The sequence below is a fragment of the Protomyctophum parallelum genome (assembly GCF_964188405.1).
Source record: "Protomyctophum parallelum genome assembly, chromosome: 10".
NCBI classification, from domain to species: Eukaryota; Metazoa; Chordata; class Actinopteri; order Myctophiformes; family Myctophidae; genus Protomyctophum; species Protomyctophum parallelum.
Window position 1 is genome coordinate 17,703,961 of NC_139704.1, and position 19,705 is coordinate 17,723,665.

A 19,705-nucleotide genomic window follows, 5' to 3' on the forward strand; every position below is an offset into this window, starting at 1 on the left:
AAGCCCCCAGTAAGGCTATCCAACGTTGAAGCTGACACTACCTACTGGCGAAAAGTGGAACTGCAGCACTTTCATGGAGGTGGCCGGACGTTCATGACGTCATGTGTGTCAGCCCAGGACCTCAAATGTGAGATTCGGGCTAGGCTAGGCCTGAGTTCATTGTGTTTTGTTCACAGCACACCTGACAAAAAGACCATCGATATTTGATATTGATGAAATAAAATTGTTGAAACACAATGATTTGTATATATGTGACTTTAATATGGTCGGAAACTACATTATGGTAGGTAGGAGTTGTAGTTGGCCCTTGGGTGTTTTCATATTTTCTCTATTTGCCTCCCTTTGAAAAAAGTTTGGACACGCCCCTGCCTCAAGGGTCCATTTGTTTACAATGTGTACACTCTGAGTTCAATGAACACTCGTGATTCTAAAGTGTAACACTCCAGATGTTGCTGGGTACTGTCGGTATTAAAATCAATGGATGCACCTTTAATAAATGAACCTCAAATGAAGAATCACTCCGTTTTTAGCACTACAAATACCAGTTCCCTTTCATCTCTCCACTGCTCTCTGTTTAGTTCAGCCAGATAAGTTCTTGTTTCTTCCTCAGCTAAGCAGTCGAGTAATTTGCTATGCATATGACTACGGGCTACATTTTAATTAGCAATCGGTACTCCCTTAATTACACTCACCGGCGCCTCTTTAATTAATGGACAATCAGGGCTTAATTAACAACAACACGCTGCCAAAGACACCCAGCAGGGAAATGAGGAGTTTGTTATAACTGTACGCTGTTTACATTGGGATGACCTACAGTGGTGTGACTGTACGCTGATGTCATTGAGCTGTCTCGTGATGGCTGTTAACACATTCCCTCCCGTTACCATATAGGCGGTAACGTGAGGCTAGTGCCAGAGAAATGTGCGACATAAGCAAATAATAAGAGCCCTCATCCTGGCCGACCTGGAAGCGATAGCCCTCCATTGTCGCACCAGGCTCGCTCACGGCCATGATCTGCCACTCCTACTATTATTATGCATAGCACGACCTCACATTCATGTTTTAATAACTATTTTTTTTGCTGCTAGCTCGTAGCATAATTGTAGTTAACACTTGAATTGCCCAGGGTTATTTAATCCATTACATTATTCGATTTATAAACACGGACCACTTTTACCGACGGACCGGATGTTGTTGTGAATGTGTGTGTAGCAGCTAACAATAGCCACAACACAGAGTCGATCGACAACAACGGGAGGTAAGAATAAATCTATCGCGACTAGCGACTGGACTGTGGAGGGCCGTCAAACACAGGATCTTTTTTCACAATTAGACGGGATACAAAGTCACAAATGACATCCAAACCTTGGATGGCTGAAGATCACCAAGGACAGCTCTCCTAGATTCCGACTTATGGAGGTTTGAAAATCCTGCTTTGAACCGAGGTAAATGGAGAGGAGTTGTAAAGTCCCATAGCTGGATAGCAACCGGATCAATGTTAAAAGCTGTATTGGGGCTCAACCACTATATACACAGAGTATACGAGGGGGTACGAACATGTTTGTACCTGGCTGATAACGTGACTTGGGGGTACGAATATATTCGTACCTCGCAGAGAAAGAATTAAGCTCTAAACATGGTCCTTTATCTCAATCTGAGCCCTGAAATGCTTTAGATCGCGTGCGCGTGTGTGGGGGAGGAGGAGATTTTGGATATCCGATAACTACACACCATGGGAGCCACCGGAAGCTAACGATAGATGCTAAAAGTGGTAAATAAAATACTATTAATTCTGGATTAAATGCCATTAAACAAACCCCAGATTTATCGTTTTGGCAAAGGAGGTTTGCAAGCACGAATGGCATAGATTCGGTTAATATCCTGGCCGTATAGGGTCTCGGTGATATTGGAAAATGATTAAAAAGGTTACAAAGAAAATCATATATACGTAGGTAGGTGCCTTTTTCTTCAAATTGTGAGGAAGCCATGCGTGCTGCTCTGAAATGTAGAGGCCCCTGTTCATATTTAAAAAGTAAGTTTCAAACAGCCGAGTGGTTCCGCTTGGGAGGATACAGTCAAAACGTTACTCGCTCAAAAATCACCCGAGCACACTGATGGAAAAATTAACCTGATGTTCTGGGGGAAGCAGACTTTCATCTCCTCAGCCTATTGGCTCAACACCTACGCTGTACAATTCAGAGTGTTCATTTAACTCTGAGAGTGACAGCAGTTACACTCTCCAGTGTTACAACTGGATGAATTAAGCCTGAGGATGTGTACTGTGTGCGTGACACCGAGATGGATGAGTCAGTCCACTCTGTTCTTTTTCCACACAGTGAGGAGTGGAGGTTTTTCCAGGCAAGGTCAGCGCATTGGTGGACAAAGTACTTTTTTTTTTTTCAAGTAAAAGTATCAATACTTCAATGTAGAACTACTTTGTTAGAAGTAAAAGTCCGGAATTCAAAATGTACTTGAGTACAAGTAAGACGCGCAAACGCGGGAAGCGAACGCAGCTCGTGTGTGTGTGGTTGTGTGTGTGTGTGTGTGTGTGTGTGTGTGTGCTACAGCTGCGCCCTGTGTGTGTGTGTGTGCTACAGCTGCGCCCTCTGGTGGCGGGCGGGTGGTGTAACAGCGTGACACACACACACACACACACAGACATTCAGCCCTTGCTGTCATAGTAAGTGGCTCACTGCGTTCGCAAAAAGTGCATCAAAATGTAGGGGAGAGCCGCCAAGGATGTAACATTTTGCACGTTTCATTTTTTTACTCAGAGATCCGTTTATCTACACATGTAATATTTTCAGGCAACGGACCTACACATGTCTGCTACCATAAACCACTTCAAGTTATTTTTTTGATAAAACAGGTCGGGAGTTATTAAACCGAACGTGGACGCTGTTTCAGTGTTACATTTGCTGCGCATATCGGATTCATTGTAACGGCATGCATGATAAATGTAACAACGCTAAAAAACACCATTAAACATATCGTTTTCAGCTTAAAGCAATTATATTTCATTGAAGCAACTCCTTAGCATTGTTTTCATACCATGGATGTGATAAGAAAATGTATCAAACATAAGGGAAATATTAAATAGTATCGGGTGTACCAGTTTGGGCTTTTTTTTCCTTTTTGGTCAGTTCAATGGGGAAATACATTGATTAAACAAACGTTTGATTGATTGAGTTGTACAATGTTATACAACCCTAAACTAATTTTAGAATACACTACACAATGCAATACAATTTTAGAACATATAATATTGGCCAATATGTCAAATATGTAAATATTACATATAAGGGTATTGAATGGAAAGCGGACCATTTGTAACATGTTACAAATGGCCCACTTTTGCAAGTTTTCTTTGCCGTTGCTTACAGACCAGAATGAACGTGAATTCCGTCTAAACACGATGCAAACGAATGAAGAACATAAGCATGAAGACATCCATGTGGATTTTTATTCACCAACACCAAAGAAAAAAATTGTAGCACACATATACTCCAGTTGTAAAATTATACGCCTTTTGAAAAAAGTCAGTTTTTCGCCAATAACTCCCCGTAGGATAAAGGTAAACACTTCAAACTTCCTGGGCACGTAGAGTACGTTGCTGTACACATACTGACGCGATGGCGTCATGGTGGCGTTGACCAATCAAGAGATAACGTCCATGTTACGACCGTGAAGCGTTACAACCGTGGCGGCTCTCCCTTACTTGTGGTACTGGTACCACGAGTAGAAAGTGCTCACTATGCAGAATGTCCCATTTCAAAATATTTTGAAAATAGCAGATCTACAAGCTCACACTGGTAGTACTACTACTGTAGTAACTAAAGCTCTCAAATAAAATGTAGTTAAAAGTACAAAAGGAGTAGACTGTAGACTGAAACGTGGCTGGGTGCGCAAGAATAATGTCAGTTTAAATACAGCCACCCCACCAAGTCACACCAATGCACATATACCTAGAGACAATGGTAAAATTGGAGGTGGAGTTGCTGCCATCTTCAATTCAAGCCTAACAATTAGTCCTAGAGCCAGAGCTACATACAAATCATTTGAAAGCTTGATTCTCAACCTTTCACACCCAAGCTGGAAATCAATACAGCCGCTGATAGTCATTACAGTGTACCGCCCCCCCAGCGCCTACACACAATTTCTATCCGAGTTTTCTGAATTTCTATCAAGTCTAGTCCTCGAGTCTAATAAAATCATCTTAATTGGTGATCTAAATATTCACGCGGACATAGGAACTGATAGCCTGAATAGAGCGTTCATCTCATTGATTGATTCAATCGGTTTCTCTCAGTGTGTAGACAAACCTACTCACATTCTCAACCATACCCTTGACCTCATTCTGGTCTATGGTATTACAATAGAGCACCTCACAGTTTTTCCACAAAATCGTGACCTCTCTGATCATTATCTGATCACCTTCGATTTTACATTGATCGACTATACGCCACTGGACAAAAATGTCCTTGGCAGAAGTATATCTGAGAGCGCTGTAAATAAATTCAAGGAAATAGTTCCATCAGCCATCAATTCAGTATACTTCAACAAAATAGAGGACCTCCACACATATAGTCCTCCTCAACTCGATCAACTTGTTGATAGTGTCACATGCTCATTTCAAAATACACTAGACTCTGTTGCTCCCCTGAAAAGGAAGGTAATAAAGCAACAAAGGCTAGCCCCATGGTACAACTCGGAAACTAGAAACCTCAAGTGAACGTCTCGCAAACTTGAAAAAAAATGGCGCTCAACCAAACAGAAAGAATCATGTATAGTCTGGCAGAATAGCCTCAAAATATACAAAAAGGCTCTCGACACGGCCAGAGCCACCTATTATTCATCCCTAATAGAGGAAAACAAAAGTAACCCAAAGTTTATTTTTGATACTTTGGCAAAACTGACAAAAAGCTGCGATTCCACTGATCCACGTATTCGTACAACTCTCAATAGTAACGATTTCATGAGGTTCTTCAATGGCAAAATATAAACTATCAGAGATCAAATTGATCTACAACTACTCTCGGCTCCCACTGGACTGCCTCCAAATATGGTGGTCTCAGAGATGGCCGCACACCCAAATATATATATGGATAGTTTCTCTCCAATCGAGCTCTCTGATTTCACTTCAATGATATCTTCCTCAAAATCAACGACATGTACCCTGGATCCAGTTCCGACTAGATTACTCAAAGAGGTCCTGCCTCCGGTTGGTACATGCCTACTCAATATGATCAATATGTCCTTGGTGACAGGCTACGTGCCACAATCTTTTAAGGTAGCGGTAATCAAACCTCTACTCAAAAAGCCTACTCTTGATGCAGGCATTCTAGCTAACTATAGACCTATATCGAACCTTCCATTTCTCTCCAAAATTCTCGAGAAAGCAGTCGCCAAACAGTTATGTGACTTTCTACATAACAACAATTTATTAGAAGGCTTTCAGTCAGGCTTCAGAGCTAACCATAGCACTGAGACGGCACTGCTGAGAGTTACAAATGACCTCCTGACTGCAGCAGATAATAACCTCCTCTCCGTACTGGTGTTGCTGGACCTTAGTGCTGCATTTGACACTATTGACCACCACATTCTGCTACAGAGACTGGAGCATCTGGTTGGCATCAGGGGTGCCGCACTGAAATGGTTCGAGTCCTATCTGTCTGATCGATTTCAGTTTGTAGATGTCAATGATGGCTCCTCAACACGTGAAAAGGTCAAATACGGAGTCCCACAAGGCTCTGTGCTTGGACCAATACTTTTCTCCTTATATATGCTCCCTCTGGGTAACATCATCAGGGAACACTCTATACATTTCCATTGTTACGCGGACGACACTCAATTATATCTATCGATGAAACCGAACGAAACGGACTAATTAGTCAAACTTCAAGCATGTCTTAAAGACATAAAGAGGTGGATGACCCGTAATTACCTACTCCTCAACTCTGACAAAACGGAAGTTATCGTGATCGGGCCTAAGCCCCTAAGAGACAAGCTAGCCGATGAGAACCTTTCCCTAGATGGCATTACTTTGGCCTCCAAGGCCACTGTAAAGAATCTGGGAGTTACCTTTGATCAAGATATGTCTTTCAAATCGCACATCAAACAAATCTCAAAGACTGCCTTTTTTCACCTGCGAAATAGGCAAGGTTAGGCACATCCTGTCCAAAAATGACGCAGAAAAACTTGTCCACGCATTTGTTACCTCAAGGCTGGACTACTGCAACTCGCTATTATCAGGCTGCCCAGGTAAGTCTCTGAAAAGCCTACAGCTAGTTCAAAATGCTGCGGCGCGTGTGCTGACAGGTACCAGAAGAAGAGACCATATCACTCCTTCACTGGCCTCCCTACACTGGCTCCCTGTCAAACACAGAATAGAGTTCAAAATTCTTCTCCTTACCTACAAAGCTCTCAATGGTCAGGCACCACAATATCTCAAAGATCTCATTGATCCCTACAAACCAAATAGAACACCAGTGCGTCTACACCTACAGTATGCAAAAATGCTTACTGTCCCAAAAATATCAAAAGTTACAATAGGAGGCAGGGCGTTTAGGTCCCAGGCACCTCAGCTGTGGAACCTTCTCCCGGCTTCGGTCCGTGGGGCTGACACGCTCTGCACATTCAAGACTAGGTTGAAAACCTTTCTCTACGACAAAGCCTATAGCTAGAGTTGTCTCCAAGTCTAGCTGGATACCATAGTCGTACATTGTCGTGTGGGTCTGTCTCCCAGCAGTACTTGTAATATACACTATATAGGCTCCAGTAAGGCCTGCCACTAATCCAACATCCGGGGAATCTCTACCCGGAGTCTCTTTTCGTCCTCCCCGTCGCAGTTCTGTGGACCTCTAATATTAACCCCCAACTGACTGCCGAGTGTGACCGTGGATCAGGCCTCTTCATGGAGCCCACCAGAAGTGTGACCTGGACCCGGCCTCACAGAGCTCGACCAGATGTGGACCAGATGTGGACCAGACCCCTCCACGGAGCCCACCTGTCTATTTCTGTCTATTTCTCTCTGTCTATCTCTCTCTCTCTCCCTCTAACCCCCCCCCCCCCCCCCCCCCCCCCGACACGGTCGAGGCAGATGGCCGGCCACCCTAGAGTCGGGTTCTGCCTGACGTTTCTCCTCTCCTAAAGGGGAGTTTTTCGTTACCATTGTCGCAAATGCGCAATATTGCTTGCTCTGGGTGGATCTTTGTTGGTTGTAAAGTGTCTTGAGACAACTTGTTGTGATTTGACACTATAATAAAATTGAATTGAATTGAATTGAATAGAAGTAAAAGTACGGAAGATTTGACATAGGCTACTCAACTAAAGTACAAATACCTCAAAATTGCTCAAGTACAGCATTTAAGTAAATGTCCTTAGTTACTTCCCACCACTGGGTCAGCGCGACGCGTGGATATGAATCCCACCAACGTTCTAGGATAGACTCGCCTTACCATGTGTCTGATTGGCTCCCAGGCAGGCATAGTTTTAATGAGGTTAGTGTTAGGCCGGGTTATAGGTTTAGCTATAGTTGCAAAAACGAAAACCGTCAATCACAGTGACTACTAGCCAATCACAGCGGGCGGGGCTTTTCCTAGAACTGTGGTGGGATCCATAATAACCATAATAATGGAGCAGCTCTGGAGAACTCACAGAGATGACGTCCGTGTCGATGGGGCTCCTCTCCACCACGTTGGCATGGTAGGGCTCGTCCTTCCATACGGGGGCGTTGTCATTGACGTCCAGGATGGTGATGTTCACCTAAACAGAGAAACAACAGAGCGAGTGAAGGAGGGGAGGGAAGGGAGGGAAAAAACGGAAATGAAGCCATCATTCTCCTCATCAAGGACTTGGGAGGAGTACGGTATAATAAATATACACCCCTGGTATACCAAACCGACAGACAGGCCATGCAGCGGGACAAATTCACTCAATGGTCAGATCAAAATGGCCACTTTGTTGTGACTTTTTTTTTGCAACCACTATTACACAGCTCTGTCCCTCGGTCTGTCCCTCGGTCCGTCCGTCCGTTTGTATGCAGTCCCAACAGGTCTTTGTTTTAATTTTTTAGCGGTGCAGCGGCTCCAATCACAGCTCTGTCTGTCCGTCTGCTTGAACTCGGAATGTCCGTTTGAGCACGAAATGTCCGCGACGTCACGTTGTCGACGCCTGCTTACAGTTCACACTGCAAAAAGGGAATGGAGGTGTGGCCAATGCACCTACACACACGCTGACCACGCAGTGTTGCTGCTGTTAGTACAAGCAGGCAGCGCTGTTGAAGATATATTTATACACATTACATAAACGCTGCTGCCTTTTTAAACATATATTATAGGGCTTTTAGATGGCATTTTAACGCACTGCTGTTATTATATGCCTTTATCTTCTGGGTGATCTCCTCGTATCGTATGAATGGAAGTTGGACCCCAATGGAAATGCGCCAAAGTGATTAAACATCCTCTTAGCAAACTTTGCAAACTGTTAAAAAAGCGTTTATGTAATATGTATAAATACGCAAGGAAATCATCCAGAAGAGAAAGGCATATAATAACAGCCAGTGCGTTAAAATACCATCTAAAAGCCCTATAATATTATGTTTAAAAAGGCAGCAGCGGCCCAGGCCGTAGCGTAACGGTCTGGGCACCGGACTGGTGATCCAGTCGCGGTGTGCCGCGGGTTCGACTCCCGGACCCGACACGGCCTTTACCGCATGTCATCCCCCCATCTCTCTCCCGTTTCCTGTCAGCCTACTTTCTATCCCTTAAAAAATCAATAAAGGCGTAAGCCGCAAAAAATATCTTAAAAAAAAAAAAAAAAAAAAGGCAGCAGCGTTTATGTAATGTGTAAATATAATCATCGCCTGTCGCAGTCTTCAACAGCGCTGCCTGCTTCTAGTAACAGCAGCAGCACTGCATGCGTGGCCAGTGTGCCTCTCACTCAAGACGGCCGTGCCTTAAGTGCAAGGGCCGCCGCCTCCATTCCCTTTTGCGGTGCGAACTGTAAGCAGGCGTTGTTGACATCATCAGACATCATCATTGTGATAAAAGGCATCACTGACTTCTCACGGAAGCTGCATTACATAGATCCAGCATGTGCAACTGGCGGCCCGGGCAGGGGGCCACATGCGGCCCGGCCAGGGGGCCACATGCGGCCCCCACCTTCGCTTAATGTGGTGCATGCAGGTTCATCGGAATACTGACATATTATTGGTTTCAAAAACGCATCCCATTTTTCTGCTATTTTTGCTACGACAGTAATGTGGCCCCTCTAGATTGAGTGTGGAACTATAATGGCCCCTCTCCATCGTCAAGGTTGCCCACCCCTGGCTTAGATACACATGGAATAAATAGTGAGGTGAGGTGAAGCAGTCTTGAGGATGGGTTTTGTTACCGTGCAGATTCCAGTCTTCTGTAGCGGTCCCACCCCACCGTCCACCGCTCTGACTATCAGGATGTACTCTGCCTTCTGTTCCCTGTCCAGGAGAGCTGTGGTCGTGATCTCCCCTAAACACACACAGTAGAATGAATACACACACAGGCTAACACACACACACACACACACACACACACACACACACACACACACACACACACACACACACACACACACACACACACACACACACACACACACACACACACACACACACACACACACACACACACACACACACACACACACACACACACACACACCTGAGCGTGTGTTGAGACGGAACTGGGAGGAGCCTTCCAGGGAGTAGATGAGTGAGACCTGGCCAAACTCCCGCGAGGCGTCCAGATCAGTGGCATTCACAAACAGCACGGTGGCCCCTGTGGGACGGAGGGAGGCAGGGAGGGATGACACCAGACAGGACAGGAGTCCACACCAAAAGGTTGGCGGTGCCAAGGAATAAAAGCACAAAACAGAGATGGATGGAGTGAGAGAGCGAGCGAGCAAGCGAGAGAGAGAGAGAGAGAGAGAGAGAGAGAGAGAGAGAGAGAGAGAGAGACAGAGAGAGACAGAGAGAGTTGGTTGACGATATAGTAATCTTATAAGCAAAACAATTATTATCCCATTGCTGAAAATAGTTTAAAAATGTACCTGAGGGGGCTTTGAAATAGCAGTGCTGGCGTTACATTATAATATGACAAACACACTTGGAATGGGGAATAGAAGGGGACATTAAATTGGTAGGGTTTTCTTTTGTATATATAACTTTGTAATACTACTGTATTTTTTTGCTCAAACATAAAGTATTCCATTGTGGGTTAACAGGCCATTTTTTATTTCAATCAATCAAGTCACCTTAATTCAAGTCAGATGCCAAATTATGATTATTTATTTAAATTATATGTTGACCTCCCACAATGTATATAATATTATAATGTTTTAGGAGCATTTCATGTGGTCTCCCTGTCTCTCCAGCTCTTCTAATACATTTTCAGGTATACATAGGTGACAACATTTCAGCTTGCGTAGCTATTTATGAGCTTAATCTTTATAGTGTTCCAGTTCCAATTTTGTCTGCTCATTACTCTGTGTCATCACTTGTTTAATCTGTATCCTGACTGCGTTCTCTATCCTGAATAAGAAATTGGTATCCCAGTTTCATTTTCGGTTTCTGAAAATGCATTTTCTGTTTAATAAAAAGCTGGTGGAGACTCCTGTTACTGCAAACACTATAGCAATAAGTACATTTTGATACCAATACATTAGTACTTTTTAAGTTTTTGGGGGCTTTTTGCCTTTTTGAGTGGTGCAACCACTCCTACTTCCAGCAATGTCTGTGTACCTGTGTGTGTACCTGTATGTATGTATGTATAAGTGAGCACGAGTATGTTACTTATTCATACCAATAGAGGGCACCAGAGTGGTGCAACCATTCCTACAACCAGCAATGATCCTGTTGTCATGAGCACGAGTGGTGTGCGCATGCGTGAAATTGGAACGATACAGAGAAGAAATTGGAACGATACAGAGAAGAAATTGGACGATACAAATTGGAATGATACAGAGAACCAATAGACGGGAGTTGCACCACTCGGTTCACACTGGCGTGATTTTTTATTGATAGATTGCAGAAGTTTGACAGGAAAGGGGGAGAGAGAGATGGGGAATGACACGTGGCAAAGGCCGGCCGGCTTGGCAGCCTATAGGTGCCCAGACGGTTGAGCCTACATTAGTACTTTTAGTACATTTTGATTACCAGACTTGTAGTAATTCTACATTGCGGTATTGGTACTTTTTCAACCACTGCCCCTGAGCACCTTCCCCTCTGAAGCCCAAGCCCAGATGTCCCTCAGTGAATAAGCCATATAGTCCTTTAAACCTCACCCTCAACTATCCCACTACTCAGCAAACACTCTCTCAAAATCAGTCTGGACTTACAGAGAATAATAGCCAAGCATCTGCCACGGCTCAGAAAAAGATGGAGGGGAATGGTGGTGGGGTGGTGGCGGTGGTGGTCAAGTATCTAATTTACCCCAAGCCATTGGAAATTAATCTATTGTCTGGAATAAGAGAGTCTTCTGAATGCACGCGTGAGAACGAATAAAGCGACTGACAATGTTGCGCCCCTGAAGAGTCAATTTACTCCACTCTCTCACAAACACATCAAATAGTATACCAAGGCAAAACAAAGACACGGCGGAGGCCAGGGAGAACTGCCCCGAGGGACGCAGAGGTATAATGGAACATGCAAATAATGCCAACACTCGACAGTCAGGCGGTGTTGCACAGGAGAGGGTCATCACAAGAAAGAAAGCGGCTTTGTATGTTAACTGCTGTTGGTTGGCTGGTTGCACAACTCTCTTCTCTAGAGCGCTGACATCAAGTAATCAACCGACCCACCTGCATTAATGTTCTCCGGGATTTTGACAATGTAGGACTGCTCGCTGAACTTGGGTGGGTTGTCATTTTCATCCTGGATGGAGATTCAAACATCAAACAACAGCTTAATTTGACACACTGTTTTGACCTATTAGCACTTATTATAAGCTATTTTCGCACACCGGACATAGCAGATCTACAAGCTCACATCAGCTGTATTTGGTGTGAAATATGCATATGAAAAATAGCTCGTCTGAGGTTGTAGACCTGCTATTTTTTGTGTGCGACACTACAAATAAGTCTAAATCTGGGCTAAGGTGTGTCTGCTAGATGAGGATTTTGTGGGCATCCCATACTCATATTTTGGTGCTTGGTAATGAACATTTGGCATCAGATGCTGCTACCAAAAGGGTAACTTTTGCGCATGTTAATAACATTGCAGAACATGTCGATTGCAGAAACTGTGCAATTTGGAACTAGATTATGGAACTGATTCCCACACTATGCAACTCAGACGGCACTGATCCATTTGCAAAAGTTTTCACACATTTTCAAATATATTTTTGAAGTTTTTTGAATAAGAGCGCAAGTTAAAATATTGGTAACTAGAGGGATCATACCAGACCAAATAGTAGTAGAGTAGAGATGAGAACATGTTATGCATAAGTACCGTATGTTTGCAGTCAGTTAGTTCACATTGTTGTTAACAAAGATAATCATGCGTGTCCGGAATTGAATTGAACATTGGATTTTAGTGCTAATTCACTTATTTCCATCGCTCAAAAATACATTTTCTTTGTATGCTCTCTTCATAATGTAAATAGTATCCCAAGCGGCACACTTTATATGGAAAGTGAATTAGCACTAAAACCCAACCCCCATGGTAGGGGAAATAGCCAATAATGCACTTTTGCACAAAATAACACCTGGAACTCTTTGGTCGGGACGTAACAACTAGAAATAAAGGTAAGAAAGCCTTCTAGTATGAAAATCTCCATTAACATTGAGCGTAATTAGAATGGTGTCTGTTTGTGTCTGTGGGTTTTGTGTCTGGCCCAAAACAATTTCTCAATTTCTCCTGGGGCCTCCAATGGAAAATTATTGATCTAGAAGTATTGGATTCTTGATAGTGTATGAGATGCATATCAAATGTCTTATATAAGCTGCTACGCACAATGTATACTGACACCGTTTCCAAATCACTCCACTATCCTGTATAATATTGTACATGATGCTGTGTGCTGATTGCACATCCACCACATTTTCTTTTACCAGAGGAAAGTAACCAAAAATAAATAAAAAACCAAAAAACGTTACAATATGACGCATAGATCTGCTATTGTCACTATCGATGTCCTGATCCGATCCAGATCCACAATGTCTGTGTTAGCCGATACCAATACCGATACCAGTGTTGTGTTTATAGCTATCTAGCTATATATTTCGTGTTGCGTTTATAGCAGACTCTTTATTTACCTGCCAAAGTACGAATAGGTACTAAATATAGTATGCGTCATATAATTAAATTATATATTTTTCCACAGCGTCAAAGGTTTTATGGTCATGATTCACCAGGATCCTGGATGGCTTGATTCTAGGCTTAAAATAATTGATGGGATATACCTTTTTTTAACATGGATGTGAAGTGAACAAAGTCCTATTTCAGTACCATAAAAAGGGTTATGGAAAGGTTTCGGTTACAGGGATCAGATATGCTCTAGTCTTGTGTTCCAAGCCCACCATAAGCTCTTGTTGCGTGGGTTATGTGTGCAGAGGACTCCTGCTGTGAGAGCTATTGAGAAATGTTAACACAATCATCACACAACTCTATCTGGGCTGGAGGGTAGGGTAGTGTGTGTGCGGGCGTGTGCGTGTGTGATGCTTCCAGCTACTGATAAACCCCTGTGGTGTGAGTCACAACACTGCGGACGACAGAAAAGAGAGAGAGAGAGAGAGAGAGAGAGAGAGAGAGAGAGAGAGAGAGAGAGAGAGAGAGAGAGAGAGAGAGAGAGAGAGAGAGAGAGAGAGAGAGAGAGAGAACTTGGATTCTGCCTCTCAGCATCTAAGCATTGAGTTGGGAGTCTCTGTACAGTCATATAATTTACTCTCTATCTACAAAGAAGGGTGGAGATAGATAGGCAGGCTTCCCATGGGGTAGTCTTTCTATATTTTGACTATAATCAATATTCTATAGCTTCCATTGGGGTTGTGTTCTACTTACAAAGAGCTCCACTGTGACGGGGACAGTACTGTTCAGGGGTGGGGTTCCTCCATCTTTGGCCATGACCGTCAAGTATATCATCCCCTCTGGAACGCGTTCATAGTCCATGGGGCTGTTTGCACTGATCACTGGGGGAGGGGGAGAGAGAGAGAGAGAGAGAGAGAGAGAGAGAGAGAGAGAGAGAGAGAGAGAGAGAGAGAGAGAGAGAGAGAGATAGAGAGTTGGAGTTTCATCAACTGAGGGACAGCCTGTGGACAGAGAGCCAGGTATATCTGGCTGAACAGGGTCATTACATTGCTGTTTGTTAATTTCTTTTCATTGTTACTGTATTGCTTGTTGCTCATTATTGTTTGTTTGTTGTTGTCTCTGTGTGCGCAATGTTGACATTTGTTTTGTTGTATATGCTTTGGCAATGTCGAACATATTATTTGATCATGCAAATTTTGAAATTGAATTGAGAGAGAGAGATTCAGGCTCTGGTAACATTGGATCACAAGTGGCACTGCAAGAGCCAATGTTAAAAACAAAACACAATAAAAGAAAACAAGAATTCAGAGTAAAGGTACTTCCAGACGGGCATCGATTAAGGCAGACGTTGTCGCCTGGATCAACGACAGGTCTGCTCCAGGTCTGCTCATGAGGAGCGAGACTATGCAAGCGTAAGAATAAGCTAAACAGAATCCAGGTCTGGTCAGTCGCGGGTGTGTGCACGAAACGAGCACACGTGCGACAATTTCACGGGACTGCGCCCAGTGCCCACATGAATACGCTTGTATTGTCGCCCCTCGACTTCTTTACGCGCACAGAAAGAAAAGCGTAGGTCTCATTGAAAATGAATCACTAGGCGCGTTAATCGCTGCTCATCTGAAAATACCTTTAGTTTGCCTGTGTCACCCAGAGTGTGTGTGCGTGTGTGGGCATATACCTGCGTAGCCTTCTACCACAGTGATGCTGAAGTACTCAGGGAAGGCTGATACTGACGTGATGGTGTAGGTTAAGATGTTATTAGGTGGAGAATCCTCATCCGTTGCCTATGGCACAGAAGTGTGACAGAGAGAGAGAGAGAGAGAGAGAGAGAGAGAGAGAGAGACACAATTTAGGCATTTAGCAGACGCTCTTAATCCAGAGTGACAAGAACAAAAAACATAACACACACACACACACACACACACACACACACACACACACACACACACACACACACACACACACACACACACACACACACACACACACACACACACACACACACACACACACACACACACACACACACACACACACACACACACACACTTTTGAACATAACGCCTTTAGCATATGCCTCAATGACACTCAAAGAAAGTCCACAGAGTGAGACTGGCAGACAGATGCTGCAGTATGCAGAGTAGCAGACTAGACTAGACTGTGCACCTATACATGTATTTATGTGAAACCGTGCTCGTGTGTGTTTGTGTAGTGGCATGAGCGTGTCACATATGCTTACGCGCACGTTTGTTTTTGTTGCGCGTGACCATGAAGCTGTCAGTCAGCGACGGCATGTTACTGGACAGATTAAAGCTGATTCTGGTTATTAGCCGCGTGCAGGCGTCGATATTGGACGAACACCAACCGAGCGAAAAGACAAGCCAGGCAGACAAGAGGACAGCCGGGCAGCCCCGTTGCTGGGCTAATCGTCATATCAGCCACAACATGATTTCTCTGGCTGTGAGGGGAGTCCATGAGGCTTCAGTGGCAGCGTTAAACACACCGGACAGGCTGTCAAAAACACATGTATCTCTCCACAACATGTCTTCTCTCAACATTTTTTCCCCCAAACGGTTGAGTAAGCAAGTAAACAATGCCACCCCGTCCCTCTTTCAAGTTACTACCGTATGTCCGTCCAGCCTTACTCGAATTGTGTTGGTCTGCATAATAAAGAACAAGGGGAGAGAACTTTTCTTTTCTTTTTTATATATTTTTTATCCCACGATTTTGAAACCCATTTTTCATGTGTCAATCATCTAATGTGATCCTGGGCTCTACACATGCTCCACCAACCTAGTCCTCATATATGGGGGACAAGGGGAGAGCAACAGACTTGAACTCATGCTTTCTTCATGCCTGAGTGTCCAAGTTGCTCCTTTACCCCTGACAGGGGGGAGTTTCCCTGGTTGGACGTAGTGTGTGGAAGGAACATGATATTCCAACCAGTTCCTTTCCCCTCCATCAGGCGCCCCGGCTGGCAGTTTAGTAACCAGGATTACTGCATGTTTTTTGTGAGGGTACCTACCCTAGGGGACACGGGGAGAACATGCAAACTCCACACATGTAGAAAGACACTTTCGCCAACCCCGCCTTCGGGTATGGGCACTGATGACGCGGAGGAGGAAACACGCCGCCAGCACCCACAGCGTCCCGAGCGGGAATCGAACCCAGGACCTTCTAGCTGTGAGGCGACAGCACTACCAACTGTGCCACCGTGCCCCCTGGAGAGAACTTTTCTTGATGTTATTTAGATTTAGATTATTTTTAGACAGATTACCTGGTATAGTTACTTTCTAGCGCTCTTGTCGTTTGTTAAGTTGGGTTCATACCATTTTCTCTGATCTTGCACTTTAAGTACTTAAGTCACACCAGATAAGAGTGTCAGCTAAATGCCTAGAAAATTGTAATTTGTAGAACTGGTGGGCCGGCCATTGAGCAACATACAGTAAAGGCCAAAGGAAGTAAAGAACTACAAACAATACGCCACCCGGTATGAATCAGGCTTTACCGACGTTGGAAAGCAGCAGAAGTGGGAGGCACAGTGTTCTTGGGCGATGTGCATGCATGCGTCTGCATGTGCGCACCCCGTGGGGTGCGAGGCAAATCGCTGACACACACGCTTGTGTGCGTGCATTCTTTGTTCCTCTCAGGCGGCATATTAATAATGGCAGTCCACTTAATGTTAGCTTGGGCTAATCAAATGTGGCGAGTGGAGCGTTCAGGCCCGCAATTAAGCCAAGCTTGCACAATGCAAATAAAAAGGCGCTCAACCCGAAATGTGTTGAGGGGAAGGTTGGGGGGGACTTGGGGTCGTGGTCTAGCATGCCAGGTTGAGCCGCATGCTTTGCCCCACGCACGTTGACACAATTAATAATACTAATAATAATAATGATGCAACTTTATTTGTATAGCACCTTTCATGACATGAAATGCAGCTCAAGGTGCTTTACAGAAAAATATAAGAGAAAAATGCCTTCACGTACATACTACTTGACAGTGTTTCCACTGTTATAGAATTCCCTGATAGACTTGAGATGACAAGACGAGCCACTGGTACAAGTAGATAGATTTATTGAAGTCCAAAAAGCAAAGTATCATTCCATGTACAGTTCAGAAAAGTTCCCTCCACATGCGATCCCCACTCGGTGCATGCAAAGCGTAACCGGCCGGGAGTCATCTGCCTGCGTGATCGACGGACGCACAAGGCGCCTAACCTGGCTTAAATACTCTTTCGGCCCAGCCTCCTCGCCCATCGGTTGGCGGGAGAGTTGCCGATTCCCCCGCCGGCGGTTTACCAACCCTTAGAACTGGCTAGATTGGCCCCAAACCCCCCTATTGGGCGAGTCTCGCGGCGCAACCCGTAGGCGCCAAGTCGTCGATAATATCATATTGGGTACATCACAATTCTCAGACTCAGCCTATTCTCGCAGCGGTTTACATATTTTGCAGCGGTTAGGGTTGCTGGATTGGTGTTATTGGCGGGAGATATTGATTTTGGTGTCAACAATAACATTCTCTGCCTCTCTCCTCATCAATTTCTGGGCCTATTTGGACTGGTTGTTCAGACCGCGTGGCCCTCGAGCGAGAGCTACGAGGTTTCCACACGACACTTGCTCAACCAATCCCTGGGCCTCGGCCTGGTTTTTACCACCGGAGTCATTCCCAGTTCAGCTCTCTTCCCCCAACTCTTGCCCTCTATAATTATCTTCCCCTCTGTGGCCGCAGCCCCAGGCTTCCACTCCGGCCTGCACATAGCTCTGGGCTCCGCTCAGAGCATAGTCTACCACTTCAGGACAGAGCTCATGAGGAATACATTTATATGAGGAATACATTTATAAAGTATATTGAATATGCAGAACACAGTATGATTCCTCAGAATACATTTATGAAGTATACACAGTTATGAAGTCTTTCGAATATTCTCATCTGGGGTACAGTGAATATTATAATCCTTCAGAGTACCTTGAATACATTTCTGGAGTACAGAACATATGCCTGACCTTTGTAAGGAACCTCAATTATTCCCCAACACCACCAAATGCATATTTTAGTTTTTAATGGGGATACCCATGTACACAAATAGGCGATTAACTCCTTTCCAAATTCCCATTGCCAGCAGATGAGAATAGTCTTGTGTAGACAGACGATTGGAGACTTACCAATGTGTCAGTGGTGATCTAAATTCAATGCAGTCGCTAGAACAGTGGTGGGAATGGCTGCTAATACACCTATACTGCATATACGACTTGTAAATAAGCAAAGAGCGCTAATCGATTTTTCTTGTGCCATGTCATGAATGCGCTGGATGCTTGTCCTCCCAGGTGTCGTGTTTTCAGGAGAAAAAAGCATGGAGGAAGATGTTTTACACCGTATGTCAGTCTCTCTTTGCATGTTGTTCCTACATGTTGTTCCTGTCCATTTACATTCCAATGCACGGAACGTCAACGCGTGTCACATCATAGCATGGTAAATAAAATGGTAAATGGTGCATTTATATAGCGCCTTTATCCAAGCCGCTTTACAGAGATTGTGCATTACATTCACCAATTCACACACACATTCATACACCGATGGCAGCGGAAACCATGCAAGGCACCAACTAGCACATCGGGAGCAATTAGGGGTTCAGTGTCTTGCTCAAGGACACTTCGACAGTAACTCTGGGGGAGCCCGGGTTCGAACTGGCAACCTTACGGTTACCATCCAGGCACTCTACCCCTGAGCCACCGCCGCCCCTAGCATTGTCACACTGGATGTAAAGTGGCACTAATTTGCATGTCTACCTGGGTGTCATGTTTCCATTACCGCTAATACATCAATACCTGTGTATGTCATTTCTCCCGGGAATGAATGTCGACTGTAACCTTTCTCACTAAAGACAAATGCCAGCTCTTACTGAGTGTTGTTGTATTTTGTCCAGTGGGAAAGGGGCTTTTATCTCTCATGCTTCTTAACACGCACGTGCACGAGAGCGCACGTGCACACACAGGGCCGGTTGGGCCCTAGGTGGCGCTACAAGCTAGATCTGTAGAGTCCGCGCACGTGCGTGCAATTTTTTCCGGGTACATACGGTTATAATAGTCTAATTTTAGGACATCTGGCACGGTTTTGGAGGATTTAATACATTGTATTAACTTACCTTTTTTTTTTTAAGTGTGTGTGTGTCTGTGTGAGCATGGAACGAGAGAAGTATGTGACATGGCTGCCACCTGCTGGACTCACGGGAGTTGCACCACTTGGTTCACACTGGTGTGATTTTTACTTACTAAAATGGTGGCTCTATAACAAGCCAATGTGAAAAGGGTGGGATATATTCCTCAGCCTAGTAGGAAAGTCTGTGAAAGATTTCACGTAAATTGCACGCTGCGTTCATGATTTGGCTTTTTGTTCAAAACGGGCCAATCCTGCTAACTTTGGAAGCCA

The 19,705-nt window shown here is 44.5% G+C and overlaps 2 protein-coding genes across 3 annotated transcripts in view; one reads left to right on the top strand and one right to left on the bottom strand.

Annotated features, from left to right (window-relative positions):
* The window catches only part of cdh23 (cadherin-related 23), a gene marked incomplete at both ends in the record, with an annotated part of 313,884 nt that overhangs the window by 102,219 nt on the left and 191,960 nt on the right, over positions 1–19,705 (bottom strand). For both annotated transcript variants that reach the window (XM_083774574.1, XM_083774573.1), the window contains 6 exons: positions 7,657–7,764; positions 9,394–9,506; positions 9,699–9,815; positions 11,836–11,908; positions 14,036–14,163; positions 14,961–15,066. In XM_083774574.1, coding sequence (XP_083630700.1) covers positions 7,657–7,764; positions 9,394–9,506; positions 9,699–9,815; positions 11,836–11,908; positions 14,036–14,163; positions 14,961–15,066 — 645 coding nt within the window. The remainder of the gene's footprint in view (positions 1–7,656; positions 7,765–9,393; positions 9,507–9,698; positions 9,816–11,835; positions 11,909–14,035; positions 14,164–14,960; positions 15,067–19,705) is intronic.
* vsir (V-set immunoregulatory receptor) overlaps positions 1–19,705 on the top strand; it is a 445,816-nt gene that overhangs the window by 56,563 nt on the left and 369,548 nt on the right. The gene's annotated exons all lie outside the window — the stretch shown is intronic.